This window comes from Trachymyrmex cornetzi, unplaced genomic scaffold (assembly GCF_001594075.2).
Source record: "Trachymyrmex cornetzi isolate Tcor2-1 unplaced genomic scaffold, Tcor1.1 scaffold1342, whole genome shotgun sequence".
NCBI classification, from domain to species: domain Eukaryota; kingdom Metazoa; phylum Arthropoda; class Insecta; order Hymenoptera; family Formicidae; genus Trachymyrmex; species Trachymyrmex cornetzi.
This window is the reverse complement of record NW_017295920.1, coordinates 84,944-108,344: the sequence shown is the minus strand read 5'-3', so window position 1 is coordinate 108,344 and position 23,401 is coordinate 84,944. Positions and strand designations below refer to the sequence as shown.

The following is a 23,401-nucleotide window of genomic DNA, read 5'->3' as shown; positions in this document are numbered from 1 at the left end:
AGTAGCAGAAGTAAAATGTTCATAAAAGAAGAAAAGATAAAAAGAAATTATTATAAAGGAATTAAAAGGAATCCTAATAATGAAGACTGAAAAGAAAAACAACGAAGAAAAAACATTATATAATAGAAAATATATACTACACTTATTTATATTTATAACATTTACTTGGAAAAGATGGTTCTCAAAGTGTGAATAATTAATCATCTCTGCTAAAGCTACCCTCCTATCGATTTCTCTGTAAAAATGAATTCTGAAGGTAATTAATGACATATTCACATACCTTTTACACATAAATTTTTATGATCTTAATACATGTTTATAAAAAGAATATTGCGTTACCTGGGTACTATTTCTTCAAAATTTTGTAGTATATACTTAAAGACTAAATCATTGTCTATATGTTTTGCAATAATAGAATGAAAAATTACAATGCACTGCTTTACATCAGTAAAATATCTCAACTTCAAAAGATTGATATAGCCGATGATGATAGTATCAGATTTAGAGCACGCTAAAAATTCTAAAAGTTGATTGTTTAATGGTGTTTTTTTCTCATTCAACACTTTGTTCCAAGTTATATTATTCGCTTTCATTATTCCTTTACAATAAGTCCATTCCTTCCATCCCGGAAAAGTTCTAAAACATTTCGTAAAATACGAATAGAAATTACAATAAATAAGTTTCTGTTACTTTATATTAATTTATTTTATATTTTGAGAACTTATTCTGTATTAAGAATTGCTCTACATAATTAGAAGAAGCATAATTATAAGAAAATTACTGATGTAATTTTGACTTTTCGTATAACCGTATCAAATCAAAAGTGGCAACAACCATACATTCTTGAGAATTCAGAACACATGCCCATTTTACGGCTTCGTGCCTTAAGCATTTAGTAAAATCATTGTCATTCTTCAAGTCGACGTAGCCTATGTTACAGAGAAGAAATACCAAGATTTTCCGGAAGTGTTCCTAAAATAAAAAAATAAGTTTAATTTTATATATATTTGTACTGCCTATTAATTGTTACTTATGGAAAGAGGTGTCAAATATGATCGTAAGATTTAAAACGATTCTTTGTATTTTTATTCTTTATCTTTCAATAACTATAATAAGATATATTTTTTTAATTCTTCGGCCTATTTCTTAAAACGTAAAATATGAGTTTTTAAACATTTTAAACTTATAAAAATATTTTAGAAAAATTAAACATTTTTAAATTAATTTCGTACATTTTTTGGTGAGATAAAATAATTTTTATATGAAATTGTTTTTTAGAACACTTTTACGAGTATTTAGTTTAGTTTAATATTTGTAGAGAAAAAAGCTAATATAATTGTGAAAAATTGCATCTGAATTTAAAATCAGACAAGACATTCTGTATCAGCTACTAGCATTGTCACTTCTGTAACTCAGACAATACGCATAACTAAAATCAGAACTTAAGAAGTCTTATAATATAAGATCTAAAAAAACATCTACATGACATCTTTGAGATGTCTTACGGTCCGATTTTGGACAGGGTGCTGTCTAGGAACAGATTATTAAATTAATACTTATAATAAATTAATAATAAATATATTGCATATAGTTGTTGTTTTAAAATAATTTTGTAGAATTCAAAATAATCGAAATATCATCACGACTGGAAATAATATCTTTTCGCTTTCAAATATTGTACATTTAATCCAAATAATGTAACTATCATAAAAAAATATGACTTAATTCACTTATTTTATTTTTATAAAACTTTAATTTTTTAAATATGATTCTGATATTTTATGCACAATTTAATTGGACAATTAAAATTATTGCAAAGATTTGCTAGTAATATTTATTGTTATCTACCTTGACTCTGGTACTTTCTGAAAATGGGAAAAAGCCCGATATATTTTCTAGAATTTTGAACATAGGATACCACGCTACATAATTTGTCTCATTAGACAGATAGTAAGTGAGTTGTTTGAAAAAACTGTACTCCAGTTTGTTCCTTAATAGAAAGAAATACGCGTCATCGATGATTTGAGCACGATTGAGTACATGTATGTTCATATATTCCGTTGAGTTTAAATATCTTGCAAGTTTTTCCCAATTATCGTTGTCGTAATTAATACGATAATATCCTGTCGTGTATAATAAAACAAACTTCGTGATTAAATATGTCGAATATATAAAATTTATGAAATATAATATAAAAGCACTATTTTATATGTTAATATTCACCAGCTTGTTGTACGTTAATAATGATCCAATCATCTTCTTTAATAGTCAATTCTAAACATGACATGTTCGGACTCAACCATTCTTCCCTTGTATAATTGAAAGAGTTTTTCGTAACATAAGTCACATGTAGCCACATATTTGTCGGATATAAGTTATTATAATAGTCTTTCTGTAATGTTATTATAACTTTGTTTCGAGAAACCTTATCTCGTATCATCTGTAATATAGGATAACGTTCTTGCATCGTCCAATGATACAATCTAACTGCCAAATTTAGATCATCATTTGGTTCATTTACGGCTTTTTTGAGAACATTGAAGAAACTGTCGATAGTGTCATCCCAAGTATTGTCGGATCTAAGCTGACTAAATTTGTACAGTTTAACTTTAAAGGTTATAACAAATTGCATCCCTTGTGAAAATAAAAATCGGAGCGTAAGTCGAACGTACTGGCAGAGTAATAAATGCGTAAACGAAGTTTCTAAGAGTCAAAAATTAAAACAACAAAATGTAAAAAGAAGCGTAAATGCCTCTTTTAAATTTTGTTATTTCAATTTTCTCCTCCTAGAAGTTTTATTTACGCTTCTGTTATTTTTCTCTTGCATTCGATTTACGCTCCGATTTTTATTTTCGCCAGAGATTGAAAAATATAATATCGTTATTCAAGTACAATTTTGTACATATATTATACATATATAATTTCATACGACGTCCAACTATTAACAATACTGATTAATATGTTTGATTATATACACAATGTGAAATTATTATATTACGTTTATCTTATTACTTACTATATGGATAAATATGTATTGAGACTTGCTTGAAATACAGATAAGGATATCGTTTGTAATAATGTGCGTACAAAATTGGGTGCTATAAGAATTAATATTATTATTAATTTGAAACAGTATTTAATATAATTTAATTACAGTTTTTACAAATTTGAAAAATGTCGTTTATTCGCAGAAAAAATGTTTTAAATTCAATAATGTATATGTATTTGGTTTCACTACAAAAATGTGTGTTATGATAAAACTAATATAAAAAATAAATTGTAGACAAATTTGCTATATATGATTAATCTTCCGTATAATTTTTTTATATTTACGTTTGGAAATTATCGATGGATAATTTTTTAACGCTATAATGTTTCTTGTATTTTGAGTCCCATATTTAGAATAAGATTCGTAAACATTCCGTTATTAATTTAGAAGTAACGGTCTTATTTACGCGATTGAAAATAACTTTATTAATTTTTAATAAATACTTTAATGTTTTATAAATTTTATTAAATTTATATAAATTGGTAAGATATTAAGAAACATTAAAGAAACAATATAAATTATACTAAGATATTAAAAAACAATAAAGTAAAATAATATATTAGATTTATTAAATTCAATGTTGAAGTCAGCTTAGCAACAAAACTATATTTACATTTGCTCTTACCTTTCACATAATGAGTTAAAGGGAAAAATGTCGTATTGTCAAAAGACGTATTATTTTTTGGTACAAGAGGCATGTCGTAATGATCATTCAAATGAAGAGACTCATGTTGAAACTGTACTGCGAGTAAATCCATTAATTGAGGGTTTATATACTACAATAATAAAAATTTAACGTAATTATTACGTTTAACTAGCTATTTAATTGGATCATATAACATTATACACTGTTTACTATCAAAAAATAATTTTTTCGCTGTTTTGTTATTATAATAAAAAATATAATAACATATATATATATATATATATAATTTTAATTCCAGGGTATGATTATTTTCTAAATTAATTTATATTTCTGATTCCATTGAAATTAAAAAAAAATTGAAAATCAATATTTAGTAGACTTAAAAAATAAAAATAATGTATACGAGTTTTCTACAATCTATCAGTTAGCGGTTTTTTTTACTAGTAAAAAAATATTTATAAAGAAATAACCTTGTTGAGAAGCTTCATTGCATAAAACGTAGCAATACCCTCGTTTAACCACAAATAAGACCACTTAGATTGGCTGATCAAATTGCCAAAGAATTGATACACCATTTTATGTGCTACCATACGTGCCAGTTCAAATTTCCGCGCAACAGTATCTAATTTTTCATCGTAAAGAATAAGTGATTCCCTAAAATAATAAAATAACAGTCAAAGATCTTCTTTTGTTATAAGTATTGAAATTATTTTGATCTGATATTAAAAAAAGTCATATTTTTTTATGTGAGGTGTAGGTGATGTACTGTAAATATGCATTGTTCTATATATGCGTTAACACATAGTGCAACAAATCATATATTTTTATTTTTATATAATTGAACTGATCTAAAGTACAATAATGAGCATTTCTTTAAATTTTGCAATTCTAGAAAATTTAATAAAACCAAATTTTTCTAAAACGAAAATTTTACTTTTTAGTATATATAAATAATACCTATATAGAACGAGTCCCCAACTTTCCAAGCCTTCGTCTTTGAAACCAGGGATTACAATATGATCTATTTTACCTGGAATCTTTGAGTTCTTAAATACTCTTCTTAAATATGGTTTGAAATTTTCAACTAGGTTCTGTGCATATCTTATGTCTTTGAGCTGCAAAGACATAAAATGTCGTCCGCACCACCAGTGCCACGTAGAAGAAAAACAAATTGTAGGTTCGGACAATACAATCGCTACCTGATAAGGGGATATTTTATCAGTTGTTTCGAAGTACGTTGTAGCCGCGATATTGTTTCCAAGTGTTTCTATACGTGTAATGTTAACCTTCGCACTCGATAAAGCTATATAACTTGGTTGATGTGTTATGGAAATGGTAAAGTTGGCTCTGAGAGCTGACTCGTCCAAGGACGGAAATATTTGTTGCGCTCCAATCCCTTGGAAATCTGCTGCTACGATTATCCACCTGTCACATATTTTAAGTATTTTTATATCATATCTTATGTTTTCAATTATTTCCGGCATATAAGTATTAAAGCTTGGAAAATGGTGAAACATGACTAAGAGGCAATTGGAGAATGATATATATGTAGCATATTTTCCATTATATAAGTTATTACATTTTTTCTGGTTTTTAATATATTATATAATAGATAGTAATATTTTATATTATATATTTATGTCACGACACGTTTATTATATTTATATTGTTAGTATATGTGCAAAATAATACGTGCATATTTTATGCAAATAACAATTAACATTTTACTTAGCAAATGTTATTAATTCTTTTCGATTTATATACTACTCACTTTTTTTCTCCTATGTCGCTCTTATAAGATATTTTGAAGAAGCCTCCTGTGTTATCAGTTATTGTACCAACAAATTTCATGAGTAAATGATAAGAATAATATTCACACCCTTGTGTAAAAGTATGATCAACAACAATGAAAGCTGATTTATTATTAAATAAACTATGTATCTTTTCCCGATTCAAATGTAAATTTTCATAATCAAAAAAAACTCTTCCCGTATAATATGCTTTTAGGCCTTTTGTATTCACTTCTATAAAATTTACTCCATTTGTAAGATGAAAATGCATAATGGATTCACCATAAAAGATAAAATTGCCTTTCGCTCGTTCATTATCAATATATGTTTTTACTTTTCCTGTATAAAAATCTGTATCTATATAGTTTTCGTTCGTGTATATCGTTAAGTTGATGTGATAGTGTATTAGTTTCAATAATGTCTCTTCAGTTATAGGAATTACTTCATCTGGTAGGATATTACTTGTAACAGTCCTTGCAACAATGACTATTAGACTAGCACTTAATAACAATTTTATCAATTCCATGGTAACCATCATTTCAGGTATCTGTAACAATTAATGTTTTGTTGTCAGAAGAAAGAAGAATACAAACATTGTCCAATGAGGGAAGTTCGCCATTGAAATTTATATACAAAATTTAGCAAATTTATTTGTCAAGAACTCCGAAAACATTAAAGACAACTAGTGTTGCATTCGCATTTAGAATTATTTAGAGTATAATATACTATATTATCTTTAAACAAAAAAAAACAATAGATTTATTTTTATCTCTTACCTCTTACACACACATTAAAATTGCATTTCTGAATAAGATATAATTTCTCCTGAAAATTTACGGTTAAAAATTGATTATTATTAGCAGAAGTATGTTTAAGAAATCAACCTTACACGTCGAGAGTTTACCGAACATTAGCGATTAATAGTTCATAATAAATATTGTGAAAATTTCTTTTTGAAACCATGTGTAACAATAATATAACTGTGTATTGTATAATGTTTACCGATTTTGTCAAATAAATTAATATTATTTGCTCTAAATCCAAAATAATAATTTTTCTCCGGAAATATGCAGTTGATTAAAAAATTTTATTTGTACAATGTACCTATATTTGTAATTTATTAGATTTTTCGATTAAGGTAGAGCAAAGCTAGTTGTGACTTTATTTCAGTTGTTACTTTTTATTCAAATTATTATAAATCTTCATACAATTGTGATATAATAATAAGAATTGCAAACGTTGTGTGTTAATCTGATTCAATAATTAAATACTTATATATAAACATATTTCGTAAATAAGAGGAAAATTTTGTTAATTACAAAGAGGTATAAAGTGGCTCCCACCCATGCGGCATATTGAGCAAAAGTTATAGTTGTGTTATGAAAGCAATTGTTAATTAAATCTTTATTAAAGTCTTATAAACGTTACTATGTTCATCGTTTCCCAAATTTACAATGCTTTGCACATTAAATTTTTTTTAGACCATAATATAAAAATATATGTTTAACTATGATTACTACTATTTCTTCAAATTTCTATAAGATCAATAAATACATTAACGACCATCGATGATATGTATTATTAAAGATTAAAATAGTAAAAAAAATTATCTACTAATTGACAATACGTAATTAAAATAAAAATAATAGTAAAATATAAATGTTTATTGAGATAACAATTTATTTATATATATTTGTAATATTGTTAAATGGTTATTTATTTGGTTTGCAACAAAATTTCTGAAATACTCAAAGTGTGTGTCAACTTCGTATTTTATACTTTTATTTTGTCTTTTTGTTAGCGTATAAACTGATTCTAAAAAAATATTTTCCGACGAAATCGCTTACATAAAATAGTTTATGTCAATATATTCAATTATATAACAATGTATATATATGTACATAACATAAATACATAGATAATTACATAAATACATATAGTATTGTTAAATATAATTTTACTTATAACATTGTTAAACATTAACTCTTTGTCTTTAAAAATCTCTCGAAGTAGCCAATGTGTTCCTGTATTTGTAACGATCGTAATCTTATTTTTTTATTAATGTAATAACTATTAAAAGAAGAATATGCTTTTTCTAACATTTTAAGTTTCACCTGAAACAGAAAATATTAATATTCATTAATACATGATTTATTCTTTTTAAAGCATTATGTTTCACAGCACATTAAATACATTATTTGATCTCATTCCAAGAGTTAAAAAAACAACAGGAAGAAGATCGACAACAATAATTGTGAAAAAGAACCTAGCTAGAGGTTATCAATAAAAAATAGACAAAATTATAGTCGGTTCTTATATATGTATTTAAGCTGATGGCAGAAAGCGAGACGTAACTGTTATAATCGAGGATATAAGAGAAGGCAAAGAAAAATGTACACGTAAATCATGAAAGGCTACTACGTCTGCAATTGTTTGTACCAGCAATAATTTCGAAGAAAATTGATTGAATTGATTAAACTAGCTGTATATGTATATTTATAAAATTTACCTTGTCAATTTGTTCTGTAGAATATATATAATTGATAATGTCTGCCATCATTATAAGCGTTCCAATTTTGCTGTTAAAAATAAAATGCCAGATATAATTAATCAGTAGACATAATAAACTTTTATTTCAATTAATGTGTATTTATAAAATATTGTTACCCGGGCATTATTGATACTACTTTTTCAAAATAGCGTAATATGTGATTGAGTATTAAATCATTCTTCGCATGTCTTGCAATAATAGAATGAAAAATTGTAATGCGATGTTGTTGTTCAGTAAAATATCCATATATCAATCGATCGATATAGCCAACAATGATATCTTCATTTTCGGAGCATGCTAGATATTCTAAACGTTTATTGTCTAATACATCTGCAGTTAAAACTTTATTCCAAGTAATAACGTTTGCTAATATCATTCCGTTACGATACATCCATTCTTTCCATCCCGGCAAAATTCTAGGATGTTTGTTAATCTGTTCTTTAGAATCTAGATGATTATAAATCATGTCTCCTAACGCTACAATCGGATTGGTCTTACTATAAAATAAAATTAAACATTTATTACATCAATTAACTTTTTGTCATTTTTTATATTTTGATAAACAATAATAAATTAAAAAATTCTTGATATGTAAAAAAGAATAAAATTAAGCGAACAGTCACGCACTGCAGTTATTGGAATGCAAGTAACAAATATATATCCATCAATTACATCTTTACATTAGAAACGTTTCAGCTCCATTTTGGGCCATCAATAGTGTGTAATTGATATGAGAGTTCTTAAGTATTCTAAACTCCAAGCTAAAACACACTACACTTCTAGTGTATCTCAATCTTTATATGTAATCAAATCAATTGAATTAAAATTGACTCAAACCTGTTAATGGTTGACGCAAACCTTGCCTACTTAATTTCTTTCTTTTTTTATATTTTGATAATTTGTTCTACATTGAGATTGATTAGAAAAATTCTAATTAAAAGAAGTATTATTCATACGGATCTGGCTTTTCGTAAAACCGTATTAAATCAGAAACAGCAGTAATAGTACAGTAGTAAGACTTCAGAATGCATGCCCATCTTGCGGCTTCTAATCTTAAACATTTAGTAAATTTATTTTCCTCTATAATGTCTAAATATCCGATGTTATTCAAAACATTATCTAAGATATTCCGAAAGTGTTCCTAAATATTGATAAATAACATAAATTTTATATTGATTTGTCATTACAGTAACAAGTGGCATAATGTTATATATACGTTTAAAAAATACCTTCATGTTTTAATTCCTTTATGGTTATATTAATAATTATTAATTGTTGATGAAATTTATTACTATTTACCTTAACTTCGAAACTTTGTAGAAATGGGAAAAAGCCCGACATCTGTTCTAAAATTTTGAACATAGGATACCACGCTATATAATCTGTCTCTTTTGATAAATAATACGTGAGTGTTTTGAATAGCTTGAAATCAAGTTTGTTTGTTGACAAAAAATAATATGCATCATCTATGATTTGAGCACGATTCAGAACTTGTATATTAAAATATTCCGTTAAATTTAGATAGACTCCAAGTTTTTGCCAAAGATCGTCGTCGTAATTAACACGATAGTATCCTGTATATAATGCACAAATTTTATTATTAAATATGCAACAGTATGTAAAATTTTATTTACATCATAGATATAAAAGCATAACATATTTATTGATTTATATTCACCAGTTTGTTGTATATTGACAATGATCCAGTCGCTATCGTAAATGTAAACAAATAAATCTGAATCTGGCTTGTTTAGCCATGCGTTATGCATAACATAAGGATTCCTCTGTTCAATATAAGTTACAGGTATCGGAAAATTTTCGGGGCATGATTCAACTACATATATTTTAAACTTGTTTTGGAAAGGTATTCGCTGCACCTTCAACACGGGATAGCGCTCTTGTTTTGTCCATTGAGTGAATATCTTCATTACGTCCATATAATTAGATTCATCACCCATTAGATTATATTTTATGGCAGCAAAAAACTTTTCGAGAGCAGTAGTCTTAGTATCGATAGATTTAAACTTGCTAAATTTAAAGTAATAAAGTGTTAAAGGCAGATTGCATTATAAATATGTATAAAATGGCTACTTAATTTATTCATATATTATATTTCTATACAATTTTTAATTATAATATCCGTTATTATATCTGATTATAATAAATAATTATTATATTACAGTTGTGTTACTTACTGTTTTGATATATAATCGTCGATACTTATACGAAGTATATCATCAGGTAGAATTTTATCCAATGAACGTATAAAGACAGGTGCTACAACAATTATAATCTCTATTATAAAAAGAATTGGAGTATGTTTAAAATAGTTTAAATACGGTTTTAAATTTTGAAATGTTGAATTAATTCGGTAGAAAAGTGTAAAATTCAAATTCTTAATACATATATTTTTTATCTTACTAAAGAGTGTTTCATAACATATAATTAATAAACATATATATTTATAATCTTGTAATATAATCAAAAAGGGAATTCACATGAAAACATACATCGAAAACCTAGAATAAAATTTTTTCACGCCAAGCCTTGTTCTCGAAAAAAGTGATTTTAAATATTCGCGGAATACAAATTTAATTGATAAGTTAGAAATTAGAGCATTAGAATATCTTAGATGGCCTTTATAAAAGTTTACTTCAAAGGGCAGAATTATATATTCGACAGAACAGGCAACGTTTGCAACAATTTATAAAGCAATAGATTCATATGCGTAAATATCTTGTTTGTTTTTATACTTTTGATTGACCCGGTACAATAATAAAAACAAACATGAGGAAAAATAAAGATCCACAGTGTGGATCCATCAAGTTGAAACATAATTAAAGGTACATATACTCTGCGAGTATAATCGATTCGCTCGAAAGCAAAGCCTCCAGATGAAAAAATTTTATTCTACGTTTTTGATTATCTTTTCACATAGAATCATCCCTTTCCCGATTGTACAATAAGTTCAAGAACATCTTATAAATAAATTATTAACAAATATCATTATAATTTATTTTGCATATATTTTTCATTTTTATATTTAAATTTTTCCTGTGAACAATTATTTAACTACATCTTCTTTTTCTTACCTTTAATATAATGAGTTAAAGAAAAAATTGAATCAATATCAGATGGTGTATCAATTTCGTATATGAGAGACATATTATAATAATCATTCAAACGGAGAGACTCATGTTGAAATTTTACATCAAATAAATCCATTAATTTGGAATATACTGTTGAGAAGTGCTAGAAGTGACAAAAATTGAATGTAATTAAATTGTTGTTCAACCACAACGTATAATAATGCACATTATTCACAATTATTGAATAAAACGTTTTATTCTTATATATATTAAACAAAAATGTTTTATTTCTTAGAAAACTATTCTTACTACTAATTAAAAAATTTATTAACAATTTCAAAAATAAGTTCCAGTTTATAATAAAAATTATCCATGCATTCAAATTATTTGTCGCAAATTTTTATCCCCCAGCCATAAATTACCTCAATTTAAGAATGCGTTTTATTTCAATATATTTTTATGTTTTAGATTATATTGTTAATTAGTTTTTTTAATTATTTAATGATGTAGAAAGTTTATTTATAGAGGACAACCTGATCGACTGTCTTCATTGCCATAAATGTAGCAATACCCTCGTTTAGCCAAAAATGAAACCACGAAGGTTGGGCTATGAGATTGCCAACGTATTCATGTGCGATTTTACGTGCTATCATGAATGCTACTTCCAATTTCCAAGCAATAAAATCTAATTTTTCATCGTAGAGAACATCTGTCTCTCTAAAAAATAATAAAACAACTTAGTTAAAAATCTTATTATTATGTGTATCGAATTTAATTTTTGTTTGATATATAAATGATATCTTTTCAATATACAATGTAAGTGATATGAGCTGTAAATATATATTATTCTATACATTCGGTTATAAGACATTGTATTAAGTTATGTATAAAGTTTTTCCGTTATTTAATATTTAATATTAGAACTAATTTAGTTGAATGTTAAATGCACTTAATGTCGATAACATTAAGTGCATTTCTTCAAATGAAGAAATTCAAATTTCTTTTCTTTATATAAAAGCATTACCTATAAAGGATAATTCCCCAACTTTGCTTGCCTGAGTCTAGAAAACCCGGAACTACAACATGGGTCACTGATTGTGGATGTATTATATCTTCCAATTTTAATTTTAAATAAAGTGCGGTATTCTTAGCAATTGACTGTAAGAATGTCATGTTTTGTTTTACTTGTTCTCTACACCATATGTTTGAGTCATTAACTTGTTTAAGACCGTGCAATACAATCAGTACATTGTGAGGAAATATTTTAACGGTTGGTTTGAAACGTGTCCAATTCTTTTCATGTTTAACGCTGAACATGTTAGTAACTTTTGTATCCGATAAAGCCCTATATCGACCATGCTTTATGAAAATAGTAAAATTCCTGATATTCGGCTCATCCCAGCACGGAAATATCTGTCGGACCCCAACCCCTTGGAAATCAGCTATGAATAACCATCTGTAATATATTTTAACAATATGAATTTTTTAATTTTCAATTATCGTTGGCATATGAGTATTAAGAAAATAAATACTCGGCGCGAAATAGAGTAACGGCATTGTTATTAAATGCGCGCGCGCGCGCGCAATAAGATTTTTATTACAAATTTATTTACTTCGTACTCTAAAAATCAAAGTATGAAGTAAATACATTTTTTACTAAAAATCTTGTAACGCATTAATTACTGCCGTTATCATCAGTTGTCTTATATATGTTTGTTATATTTATTAAGAGATACTATACCGTGTCAACAAATATGTAAGACAACTAATCATAACGGTAGTAATTAATGCGTAAGATTTCCAGTAAAAATTGTATTTATTTCATACTTTAATTTTCAGAGTATGAAGTAAATAAATTTTTAATGAAATTTTTATTGCGCATTTAATTACCGCGCCATTATTCTTAGCTGTTTTATGTTAGTATTTATGTTAAAAAATGTTAATGATATAAATTTAGATTATTATGTAAATTAACTGTAAATATAAAATATTTTTTATGCAAATTTAAAAGTAGAGAGCTATTAATGTTTCTTAAATAATTTTTATCTAGAAAATATACTTAAATTTATTAGATTTATGCTACTCACGACTTTTTGCCTTTATCGTTTATGTAAGATGTCTTGACAATCCCTCTTTTATCATCGGTTACTGTCCCGAGAAATTTCATAGATACTCGATAAGTATCGACGTTTTGTAACAAAGAACAACGAAAAAGAATTTCGATAGCTTGGCTTTCATTGTTTATTTTGTGCTTTATAGGAGCAATCTCATAGTACGTACCATAGGCAAAATAACGAATTTTTGTCGCCGATATATTTATTACCAGACTTTTTGCATGTAGATGTAATATACGTTTTCTATGAATATCTTCAAAAAGTATAGTAGAGTCACCATAGAAAATAAAATTGTCTTTTTTTAGTCGTTGATAAATCTTTTTTTCAAAAAATTCATAAAAATTACTACTATGAAACACCGTTTCATAGTAGTCATACATATATAATTCATTTTTGTAGTCATTTTCGTTATTATACATTACGAAGGTGACGTTATAGGCTATTGGTTTTATTATTTGAACTTTATTATTAAGAGGTTCGTCCGACTTGTTACAGTTAGTAGCAAACGTTACTGAGATAAATATTAGGTTAATGCCTAACAATATTTTTATTAATTCCATCATTCTCATTTCCGGTATCTGTAACAACATTTTTTGTTAAGAGGAAGAAAAGCAAGAAGAGCTGAACAGAGTCTCTATTATAAAGTTATATATGGATACAACAGAAAACAATAAAAGGTATAAAATCAATTCCCGTAATTTTGTTAAAAAAGACTTGTATGAAGAAGCTTTAATAATTTATTTAATATATTGGAATTTTATCGTGTTTTTTTCAAGACTTACGATGTAGTAATTGTAATTTTACGACATTCTTGCAGTTACTTATACATTATTGAATTATGTCTTCTTAATATGTATTTGATTTTAATTAATAATTCTTAGAATAGTTTTTGAATGAATGGATACATTTCTAGTTTAAATAAATTTTGCTATATCATCTTATTAGACATTTTTGATAAATGATATCTATCAATAAGGCATTTTTATTTTTAATACAAATGTAATATAATATTTTAAATTTTTATAATTAAAAGAGTATCGTAACATTTTATCATAATATATGATATTTCAGTATTAATATTACATAACATTCTATTAAACAATAAATATTCGAATTCATTCTTTTAAAGTTATTACAATATTATTTCTTTGACTGTACATACTTTTCATACTTTTATGTCTTGTAACCTGTAACTAAATATATTGTATCGTGTATTAAAGACTAAAAAAAGTTTATATTTGATATACATATTTCCTTTGGAAATTAGTGTTTATTTTTTGTTCATTTGTTTGAAACAAATAAATATCGCGTATAAAGTAACTAGAAATTAACTGGTTCGAGATCATAAATTGAATGCATAAGTACATATGTATTTCGAAAAATTATATAGAGCATGATATAAGCGGTATTAAACGTTTCTTTCCTTTTTCTAACTTTATAATAATAATATAGATTAAATACAATTATTTCAAATTGTTATTAACTTTTTGTTTGATGTTCAGTGATTCTTTTGTTTAAAATTATTTCTAAATGATACAATACACATTTAGAATTTATGTCAACTATGACACACAAATAAATATATACGCCTAAAATCTAATTAAGAATAAATAATACAATTTATAAATGCAGATATCCGCGCGTCAATATAATATTAACGGAAGGAGAATATTAATTGAAAGCTGTATTTCTTTCAACCAAATTACAAATGCGCGAAAATAAAAAAAGCTTTTGCTTGTTTGTGTTGGCCTATTCATTTTTATTTAAATTTATATTTTTTAAAAGCAAGTGAATTTCTATTTTATAGAAAAGTATAATGTTTTTTCAAAATACATTTATTCTTTCAGAATTTAAAAGTTAGAAATTGAAAGAAATAATGCTGCATTTGTACTTTTGCATTATTTAAAATATATATATTTAGTTATATATTTATATCTTTAAAAAGAAGGGCTAAATATGTTTTTTATCCATTACCTTTTACTTTAAAATTGTACACTTGATTGTTTTTGGTAGAAATTTACCGTTAATAGCCGGCCGCTGTTAGTAAGAGACACATGTTTCTTTTAATCAGTTTACTTGTCGGGAGTATACCGAATACTAACGGTGACATCAGTAACTCGTAATAAATACGTGATGTCGTGAAAACAATCTGTAAGGTTATATGTATCTTCAATGACATAATAACTAACTGTATGTATAGGATAACAGATACTTTAGTTACTAGTATAGTCAAATCAATGTTGTTTTTATGTCTCTAATTGATTATTTAAAAAAAAAATATGCATTCGATTTTAATTTCATGTTTTATCTATACGTATATGTATGCGCGTACGTTATATAGATTAAAATATATGATAAATATATTTTATTTTATATTAAGCTTTTTTTCTCTTTTCGCTTTTCTTTTCGAAAATAATTCGACAACATGTTTGTTAAATAAGGAAATTGTGAACCATTTGACGGAGTAGTAATAATAAGTAACAAAATTCTATACATTTTATGATGCATAATATTCAGAGTTTCATATAAATTTATCATAATTTGATCCTAAGTCATTAATTACACTAAATAAAAATAAGAACTTGGTTTATCTATTTTATTGAATTTTGATTAATCTAAGGATCTTACAATTAAATATAGCTTTCATATTATCTAAGTACATGATCCTTTGATACAATCGTGTCTCTCTTGATGTGCACAGTGGTAAATGATAAATTGTTTATTTTTTGTGGTAAATATAAATAATATAAATACAACTTTTTACAAATGTGAATTTATCGTCATTACTATTAATTATTATTTATGGAATTTTATATATAAATACATAGCAACGTCTAAGGTTTCTCAAGTTTGCAGTAGAGCTTGGCATATCGAAGACATTGGCTGTGATCAAAGTCGCGCTACAAATGCTTTGAAGAGTTCGATGGACTAATTAGAAGAAGAAATTTTACAAACTGACCAATTAAAAAACGCTTCAAAGCGTTTGTAGCATCGCGTTGATCGTATCCATTTATCCAATTATCATTTAGATCAGACCTTTCCAATTTGAGCTTGAGTAAAATTTCGAAGACCGTAAAGTGTCGATACGCATCTGAGTGACGCTATTCAACACTTTACAGTCCCCGAGATCTTACTCACATTAAATTTCTTTGCGTCGATGGCTTTGCATTTTGGCTCCGGAGCTCAAATTGGACAGGCCTGATTTAGATCATGCTTTTTGGAAGTCATAAATGAAAAAAATTTAATATTGCAATTGTTTTTATTCTCTTTATATAATTTCAAAACTCATGTACTAATTATATTATAATGAAGCCACGGATATTATGAAATCAGATATTATTAAAAACTGGCCGTGAAAATAATTATTAATAAACAAAATATAATTGAAAATAAGAGTAAAATAAGTAAAATATAAAACTTATTTATACATCTATACATATCTATATATAAACATATATAAATAATCTATACATATAAACATATATAAATAATTATACATTTAATATCGCCAATGACAACTCTCATAAAAAACTCTGGAAATAACTAATATTTCTCGATTTTTAACAATCATATTTGAACTTTCGTCAATATATATAAAGATTTTAAAAGAGAAACACCTTCTACAAAGCTTACCTTCTGTAAAACAGAAAATATCGAAATTCATTATCATTACATAATTTATTCTTTTAAAATATTATTTTCTTCATGGAAAGATAGAGAATATAAGAGATATAAACATAGAATATCTCTTATACATTTAGTTACCATAAGCGATAGATATGTATTTATTATATGGAATTTAATATTTATGAAAATATAAATTCTAAATTAATTAATATAGAAATATGACGCGAAAATCGTATTAAAAAGTTAACGTCACTTTTAATTAACATTAATTTTAATTTATGTATAATTTTGATATTTTAGAATTTCGAAATACGCGATAAAACTTATCTTTTAATTATTATAATTTACTTACTTAACACACATTAACTTATTGAACTCCATGATATTAACATAATCAAAATTCATCGAATGTTTGAGTTTCTCGAGAAGATCTTGATTTCCTCGAGTTCTCAAAACAACCTAATAAGTTATTCTTTTCAGACAAGTGGTCATGTATCTCGTATTTTACGTTCGAAATTAGATATTTTTGATTATCTTTCACGTAATCATTTATCTAAAATAAATTATATTAATATTAACTAACAATTTTGCATTTTATACGATAAAACAAAATAACGTAAATTTACATTTTTAATATATTATCAATTAATATAAGATAACACATAAAAGACATATATGTATAAGAGACAAAGATAAACTTAACAATAAAAAGTTAAAAAATAAACGTAGTGTTTAGATTTAAAACATTTTACCATTGCTAATTGATTTTTGGTGTACATATGTTTAATAATACGCTTTATTATGTCCAAGAAGTTGAGTTCTCTATAAGAAAAAATGAAAGTAATTTATAACTAATTGTACATGGATTTTTATAATATACACTGCAGTACGTATTGATAAAAAAAATATCATTACCTGGGTTTTACTGCTTCAAAATCGGTAAGTATGGCAGAAAGCATATCATCATTGTTTGCATGATATGCAATAGCAGAAAAAAAAATATTGTTGTAATTATCATCTGATATTTCCTTCTTCGATCTTATTATTTTCAAATAGTGCTTGATTACAACTGGTTGCTCAACGCAAGGCAAATATTTTAATATTACACTATCAGATAGGTTATTGTACATATTATACCAAGTACTAGCATTTGTTGTCATTAAACCTCCACAGGCTACCCATTTTTTCAATAAAATTCTACAATATAAAAAAAGAATAAAAATCTGTTATAAAAATTCTATTTTTTAAATTATTATCTCGTATCTTGATTGAATAACAAATATAGCGTCGTGTAAAATACAAAATGTAACAATCAAAATCATGTTTAAACAATAAACTACTTGTGTTTAGTAACGAGAGTCATGTAGTCTTGTAATTCTTTATAAGCTCTTTTTCTACAAGTGTCATCACCAAAGAAACATGCCCATTCCGCAGCTTCTTCTCTCAAAGATATTATATGAATATTATCGTTAACTCGATTGACGTATCCAATCTTTTCAAGAAGATCGTACATGATTTTTCGCATATGTTCCTAAAAATATTTAAATAACGATGAATTTAACGTATCAATTTTTGTTGTTTACATACATATAGAAGCGTCTTTTACGCCTATGTGTGAATACCGTTTATTAAATATTTTATTTTATATATAAATGAATATAATGCTATTCCAAGATTTACGAGTCTGATCGCGCTATATATATGTATATATATACGTATATATACACACATACACATAGCGTTTAAAAAATTAATGAAAATATTTAAAAAATATTATTTTTCAATTGTGTATGTTAATTTAATATGTGATACTTTTTCATTAAGAAGATCTGTTACCTTCATAGATGAAGCTTCTGGATGTGAAAATATATTTGAGTAATTTAAAATGTTTCTAAAAATATTAAACATAGGATACCATGGTATATAATCTGTTTCTTGCGATAGGTATTGTGTAAGTTCTTTAAATATATCACAACCGAGTTGGTCCCTCATAAAAAAATAATATGCATCATCAATGATTTGCGCACGATTTACAACATGTATCTTATTATATTTATCCGAATTTAGATAGCTTGCAAGTTTTAGCCAATTTTTCCTATCGTACATGACACGATAATATCCTATAAATAAATAAATAAGTAATTTTAATGATTATTAAATATTCTTTTGATTTATCAAAAAAGTGTCTGAAAATTATGTATTTATTTCTTTAATCAAAATGTGTAAATAATACCAAAAATTGCACATATAATTTAAAAATTGCAAAGTACTAATTTCATATAACATTTAATGAGTGCAGTTTTTAAAAATTGAACGTAAAAATTAACTGTGTAAATTTAAATAGAGTTAAATAATGATTAAATTGTATACAAAATTTAATGTATTTTACTTTGCTTGCAACAATTAATCATATATCAATTTTATATGTTATACATATAGTATAATGAGACATATTATATATTTTGAGCATAAAGAAATAAAAGATACAAATGAAACTAAGGAATAATGTTAAACTTAAATGTGACACAGAAATAAAAGTGAAATAAATTCGAATATTCACCAAGTTGTTGTAAGTTGACTATAATCCAATCATTTACATCAATTGATGGTAAGTGTATAAAAGACTGTTCAGAGGTTATCCATTCTTGGAAGAAAGGTGTAATGTTAAAATTAAGCTCCGTTTGCGTAGTGTAGGTCACAGGTATCAACCATTCGTGCAGTTTAGATATATTATGTATTTCTGCCCATATTACCGTGCTACCATCATTATAATTTCGTGTCGCTTTTAATATAGGATATTGATCTTGTGTTATCCAAAAGTTCATCATCTTTTTTATGTTCAATCCGTTTTTGTGATTAGATTCATTCAGAGCAGTTTGCATAACGGCCCATAAATCGTCGGCAGGTGTTGATTTAACAGACACATCGCTCATACAGCACCGTAAGTTGCAGCAACATTGGTGTAACGTTTCCAATGTTATTGCAACATTGCTGGAATGTTGCAATTCTCCGATATTGCCGATATGATCTACCCTATATGAATTGAATTTATAAAATTTTGATACTGTTAACAGTAAACATCACAATAGATTTCATTAAACCAAACAACTTATGATACTTTATATTTATCCTGTATACTTTCAGATAATACTTACTGGTTGTTTAAATAATTGCAGATACCCTTTCGAAATACCTCGTCGGAAATCATATGATATAACATGCGCAATAAAGCGAACGCTACAATGATTAAAGTATATGATAAATTATTTAAATGTTTACAATAAATTTGTCTTATTGTCCATATATATATATATATTCTTCGTGAATATGCATAATTTGATTTTCAAAAATTAATTTATATTTTAGATAAATTTTTTTCTTTTATAGCAAAGTTAAAATGAATTGTAAATAAATATAATGAATAATTCTATTGTAGATAATTATTCTTATTTATTTATGACATTGATGATCAGGTTGTTAATTGTTTAATTACTTATTTTTACCTTTATTGTAACGAAAAGAAGAAAAGAATTTGATGTCATAGGGTTCTTTAATTTGAAATACAATAGATGGCATATTAGTGACAGATTCCAAATGAAGAGATTCACATCGAGTCCAAACTACGAATAAATCCATTATTTGAAGATCTGTGAAAATCTAAAGACAAACATTTTAATATAATTAAATGAATATTTGATTGAAAGTAATTGGATTTTCGAATTAGCAATTTATTAAAACAATTTGGAAAAATTTCTTGTAAGCTTTTACTATATCATTCTAATTTTATAAAACGTCGATTTCGTGTGTGTTGGCTGATTGCTTATTCATAATTTAAATTTTATAAGAACAGTTGCACAATGTGTTCTATTTTTAATGAATAAGCTTATAAAAATTTAAAACTTTTCATATTGTGATATTAACAAGCATTTTTCTTTTAACTGCGTAAACAAAGCCAATGTTTAATAGCGCGAATAATATATATGAAGAAGACAACCTTGTCGACAACATGCATTCCCAAAAATGTTGCAATGCCCTCGTTTATCCATATGTCAGACCAACTAGATAGGGTGATTTTATTAAGAAATTGATTTGCCACTTTACGTGCTACTAAGGCTGCAACTTCTGTCTTGCGCTGAATAGAATTCAATTCCTCAATATAGCTAATAGCTTCTTGACTAAAAAACAATTAATAAAGTAAATACTTTGCTTACATTAATCTAATTAATTTGTCAAAACCTCTTCTTTAGCATATCCTTAAATATTTTTTTGAAAAAAAAAACAAATTAAAGAAAAGTATAGTAATGTTTTTTTAAGATTTTCGCGAGTATTTGCCTCAAAGATACCAAAGAATTTGCGAATTATTACCGTGCCATGATCTGTATTATAGATATATTGATAAAGTGATGTATCAGTGCGCTCCTCGCCCTGATGAAGTGAACAACAAGGTTCACGAAATGTTGGCATTAGCAATGGATCACGACGCGGAGATAACCAGCAAATCCTCTGACATTTTATAAAAAAGTACAATTCATTATATATTACCTATACAAAATGAGTCCCAAATTTGGCAAGCCGTCGTCTCGATAGTACGGAATTGCTACACAATTCGTTTGTGATATATTATTCATATTCTGGAAATATTTATCTTTCAAATATATAGTAGTATTTTCAGCAACGTTCAAAGCAAAATACAGCTGTCTTGCTATTGTTAAATCTCCGCTGTACAACAGCGGAACGTATGCTTTCTTAGAATAAAGCGTAATCAAATCGGCCACTATAATTGCGACATGATAGGGGTGTATTGCAGGAGTAGTTCGAAAATTTGACCTTATTACACCAGCTTTAATGATCTTTATGCTTGCTACTGGCATATTTGATAAAGCAGTATAATGTTTTGGATGATCAACGATGATGTCAAATGTGGCTTTAAACATTAAATCACTTATAACTGGAAATACATATTGCACTCCGATAGTATTCTGAAAGTCACCTGCTGAGTAAATCCATCTATCACATTTTAATAATATATCTTGTTAATAAATTTGGCATACAAATATTTAAATAAAGTGATAACATTAAAATGATTACAGGTCAAACTAGATTTTAGTACTATGTTTAACCGCATACTATTATAATTGTTATAAAATAAAATAAAATACAAACGTTTTGACCTCTATCAGATTATCCTCAGTGTGTACGAAAGTAATTCCGAATTATTAAACATATAACGGAATTCGGAGTGTTACAAGTTGGTTACATTAAATTTTCAAAAATGCTTGCAAAGCTAATATAGACTTATTAAATAATATAATTACATTGAAAGGGGTTTTTACACATACAGCACATATTTTTAATATTTTAATATGTACTCACTTAAGATTCTGTTCACCATCTTTATACGAAGTTATGATAAAGCCATCAACATTTTCGTGACTAATTATAGTACCATTGTACTTCAGTTCGAGTATGTAAGAACCAATCGTTATCAATTCATTAAAAAATAAGGAACAAATAAACGATAGATAACGACAAGAATAAGTCGACGATAAATAAAACTTTTTTGTTATTTCGTGAATTAATTTAACCGGTTCATTTACGTTTACAAACGCTGAATGCAAATCTATTTGCTGCGTAGGGTCACGTACAATAATGTTAATGTTGGATTTGCCATAAAAAATATAGTTTTCGACAGTCATAGGAAGTGTTATTTTGATGTCATAATGCAATGCTATTATGTGCTGTGGTAGATGATTAAGCGGGTCATGTTTCGAATTTTTGCCGGTAACAATAGTTGTCGTAATGAAGAATATTAAATTGCTTTGTAGTAACAGCTTTAAGAATGTCATGCCGTTTATCATTATGGACATCTGTAAGTACATGTTTTTCCCGTTAAAAAAACTAAGATATTAAGTACAAGATTATTTTAAATAAATTTTTGTATTTAAAAACAGAGGAAAAGGAAATAATTCGAATAAAATTTTATCTAAATGCATTTTCATTTTAATTTAAAACATATAAACGGTAATGTAAAAGAGTTATATATGGAATGTCTGATAAAATCGTATATATTTTCTCTATTTCTCCTATATATATATATATATATTCGAAATGACATATTTAAATATTATTTCTCGATAACTCACCTTTTATATTAAATTTACGTACCGATAAGAATCAATTCCGAGTATCAAGGTAACGCATTTTATCAACGTGGCTAATCTTAAAATATGTCGACCTAACTGTTCTTGTCGTTCTGAGAGACTACAGAACACTAAACAATAATATAATGCCAGCACCGGCAGCACCTGATATCATCAGAAGTTACACGGTGGTATGTAAACAAACTTTAACCTAAGAGTAGCCATTTTTTTACTTAAAAATTGCCTAAGTTGTTTTTGTTGCAGCTCTAAATTAAATAATTATTATTGATAATATATTGTATACTGTTCATTGTTTCTCCCCCCCCCCCCCCCAATTATTGGTATTTGAGAACGTCAATGGATATGAAGTTAGTCATTTTCTGAAGAATGTAATA

At 26.4% G+C, this 23,401-nt stretch overlaps 1 protein-coding gene across 1 annotated transcript; it reads right to left on the bottom strand.

Annotated features, from left to right (window-relative positions):
• Positions 1-335: 335 nt before the first annotated feature.
• LOC108770804 (aminopeptidase N) lies at positions 336-23,077 on the bottom strand. Its single transcript, XM_018522521.1, has 17 exons — positions 23,010-23,077; positions 22,240-22,733; positions 21,409-21,873; positions 20,861-21,041; positions 20,370-20,523; positions 20,022-20,142; positions 19,427-19,899; positions 18,703-18,986; positions 18,207-18,397; positions 12,150-12,581; positions 11,659-11,842; positions 11,129-11,288; positions 10,232-10,313; positions 9,715-10,064; positions 9,336-9,610; positions 782-972; positions 336-636 (listed from the first exon to the last, which is right to left on the bottom strand). Exons 2-17 carry the CDS (start codon positions 22,731-22,733, stop codon positions 336-338), a joined length of 4,338 nt encoding a protein of 1,445 aa, XP_018378023.1. The 5' UTR covers positions 23,010-23,077.
• Between the last annotated feature and the right edge of the window lie 324 nt (positions 23,078-23,401).

Bases quoted from the DNA above. Each gene is read 5' to 3' on its own strand.
- LOC108770804 (XM_018522521.1), bottom strand. From the start codon at position 22,733: ATGTCCATAATGATAAACGGCATGACATTCTTAAAGCTGTTACTACAA. The intron at 18,987-19,426 runs GTGAATATTCGA...ATTTATTTATAG, and splicing joins AGTCAACTTACAACAACTTG to GATATTATCGTGTCATGTAC. The intron at 10,065-10,231 runs GTAAGTAACACA...CTTTAAATTTAG, and splicing joins GACGATTATATATCAAAACA to CAAGTTTAAATCTATCGATA.